Source organism: Apis dorsata, unplaced genomic scaffold (assembly GCF_000469605.1).
Source record: "Apis dorsata unplaced genomic scaffold, Apis dorsata 1.3 scaffold_262, whole genome shotgun sequence".
NCBI lineage: Eukaryota > Metazoa > Arthropoda > Insecta > Hymenoptera > Apidae > Apis > Apis dorsata.
In genome coordinates, this window is record NW_006263540.1 from 180,780 (window position 1) to 183,626 (window position 2,847).

The 2,847-nt window shown below is 41.6% G+C and overlaps 1 protein-coding gene across 1 annotated transcript in view; it reads right to left on the reverse strand.

The window, feature by feature from the left end:
- Positions 1 to 1,128: 1,128 nt before the first annotated feature.
- The window catches only part of LOC102681945 (L-ascorbate oxidase-like), a 46,559-nt gene continuing 44,840 nt past the window's right edge, over positions 1,129 to 2,847 (reverse strand). Inside the window, exons 7-10 of the mRNA XM_006616374.2 lie at positions 2,397 to 2,592; positions 1,814 to 2,026; positions 1,463 to 1,693; positions 1,129 to 1,370 (exon numbers count right to left, since the gene is read on the reverse strand). Coding sequence (XP_006616437.1) covers positions 1,198 to 1,370; positions 1,463 to 1,693; positions 1,814 to 2,026; positions 2,397 to 2,592 — 813 coding nt within the window. The 3' untranslated portion in view covers positions 1,129 to 1,197. The remainder of the gene's footprint in view (positions 1,371 to 1,462; positions 1,694 to 1,813; positions 2,027 to 2,396; positions 2,593 to 2,847) is intronic.

Here is a 2,847-nt window from a genome sequence, read left to right on the forward strand (position 1 = left end):
ACTCTTGGATCTACAACCTCGGCTACAACAATTGACGACCCTCCTCGATCCTAATCCTCTACGAATATTTTTTATATTTTTTTTTTTCCTTTTTTTTTTTTCCTTATATATTTTTCATATCAGGCAATAATCTAAATGTTACCTTTCTTCCACTTTATATAACCCTAATTGCACTACTTGAAATTATTGACAAGGACAAGAACGACAAGCCACACGGCCCATTTTAGGGGCAGAGAATAATTTCCTTCCTAACTAAGGCCACTTTAGGAACCTGGATTTCGATACGGCGAAGCGTTTTAATATCGCGGCAATTCGTTAGCTCGAGCCACGATCATCCGGATCGAAATCCGGATCAAGTTTCCTTAAACAGAGTCTCCCTAACGATCGCCATCTGATCGAATTCATCTCGCGGTGAAAGGTCTCCACCTCCGCGTTCTCAATCTCCGCGAAATAATTAATGTTCCCCGCGCTAATTTAATCCCGAATAACACAACACCAAACGTTAATGCGTCTCGTTAAAACGTGTAACACGACTATACTCTACTCATTATTTACACAATTGTTACGGATTAGTTAGTTACGTTTCAACTATCGGCCAAACTATATTTGGCCTTTTATACAACGCTCGCGTGTCGGGGATCGGCCACCACGTGACCGTTCACCGCGAAATCATTTAATTGGAGGAAAATGGAGGTTCGATCGCGCAAAGTGGCTGGATAAAGCATCTAGGACATAATAAATATCGGCTGTTGGCTATTTTCGTATCGCTATTGCGGCACCAAAAGCGGGTATCGGCTCATGTGTGTGTATACGTTACATCCGATTAAAAACTCTGTCTTGCATCTCGATCGCTCCTCGTCCCTCCTCGTATTTCGAGGATCACGACTCACTCTCATGTACTCCTTCGCGCTATTACACGCGATCTTGTTTCTCCGTCTTCTCTCTCTCTCTCTCTCTCTCTCTCTCTCTCTCTCTCTCTCTCTCTCTCTCTCTCTCTCTCTTTTCATTCACTTAGAACACTACCACGTGTACGAACCGACCCGACGAAGAGGAAGATTAACGAAATAGCATTCGCTACAGCATACTGTGTGACTACTTTACAGGAATACGCTATATGAGATAATTGTATGCTTTGGACAGCTTTTTTTTTTTCTTTTAGCTTTCCTCTTTTTCTCTTTTTTTTTTTTTCAGGACGGATCAGTGAAACGAGTCGAGCGACAGCGATGGCGGCGTGATGGTCGGTAAGTGGTCCCCGCATCTGGGGAAATTTGGCGGTATTGGGGGAAGATCGGCGTGAGTCCCGACGTGAAGTATCAAATTCATTCCGATCAATATGTGGAAGAGGAAGTGGCAGTGGAACAACCAGTATCCTGGAAAACGAGAAGAATTGGTTGGTCAATCATCGTTGCAAGTATTTATACAACAGAGGGGGATGAGGTGAAACGCGGGAGGATACGATTACCGGGATTATCAGCGCGGAATCGGAAAATGACGTAGCCATTATTCGGTACGGCAATGGTGTCCTTGGCAGGTGGCAGATTGAATTGTCGGTTGAGCAGACCTCTCTTATCGAGATCCAACGCGTGTTTCAGATTGATCTTTTTCACATTTTTGTCCGGGGAACGGCCAATACCGATCACGTTGAAAGCGTATCCGTGTAAATGGAATGGATGAGACAGATTCGGCTGTTGGACTGGAAGAAATTCGAAAGACGGGTCAAAGAGTGGAAATAATAATATGTGAAAATAATAATGAGTTTATTATTATTTTTTTTTTTTTTACTGACGCTGTTAATCTCATTTTTCAGGGTTACCTTCGTCGACGAGGACCACTTCGACGACCGCGTTGTGCGGGATGTCGACCTGATGGGTGCACATGCAGTTGGCGCCACAGTCGGCTGGCCTGTTATCGCCATTGCAAAACTGTTCGGGCGGGATGTCGTCGATTTGCGAAAGCGGAGGCGCCGGCGGAAATGTGAACGAGATTTCATCGACGAGAGAGATTACGTGATCTCCGGTCGGTGCGACTGTGGAGAAGACAAGGTGAAATGACACGAATGATATATAAGTTTCGATTTGAACGAGTTTCAATTACCATTTCAATCCGTTTGCCTTAGAATTTAATCGAAAAACGTTTCAAATTTCGTTCAAAATTCAACGATATACAAAATAAAAGTTAAAGGAAACTAATTTAAAATCGTCGATATTCTTCGCATTATTTCTTAATTATCAAGCTTGTGACGAAAACGTTACGAGGTGAAGGGTTAATTCAATGATAATTGATTCAATGATAATGTATGCTTGCGACATATCATGGCGTAAAAAGAAGCTATCCGTTGCGAGAGATCACGTGTCTCTCCACAGAGATGACCTGTAATTTTGAAATAGATCGCTTACCCAAGAATCGATTATAGGTTTGCGGCTGGAAGACTTCTTCTGGCCTGTAGAAGAGGAAACGGAATGGCAGGAATATCTTCACGTCTGGACGCTGCTGGAGAATTCCTTGGTCAATTTGACGAGCATTCTTCAATTGGCTCACGCAAATCGCGTCCTCGCGTTGACGATTGCAGATCGCGTCCAGTGGATTCAATACCTGTGCACAAGTAAGTGAAATTTCGTGATTTTATCAACTATTGGTAATATAGAGTTCACCGATTTCTGCATTATCCACAATATACCTTATTCGTATTAACTCTTACAACTTAATACATTATAAAAGATTCATACATTATTATATATAGATTATAGAAATTAATTCTAATTTCCAAAATCTGTTTTTAATATCTCTTTAAAAATTGCAATTGATTTGAAAATAAGGAAAAAAAAAAAAAAAAAAAGGAAATTTAGA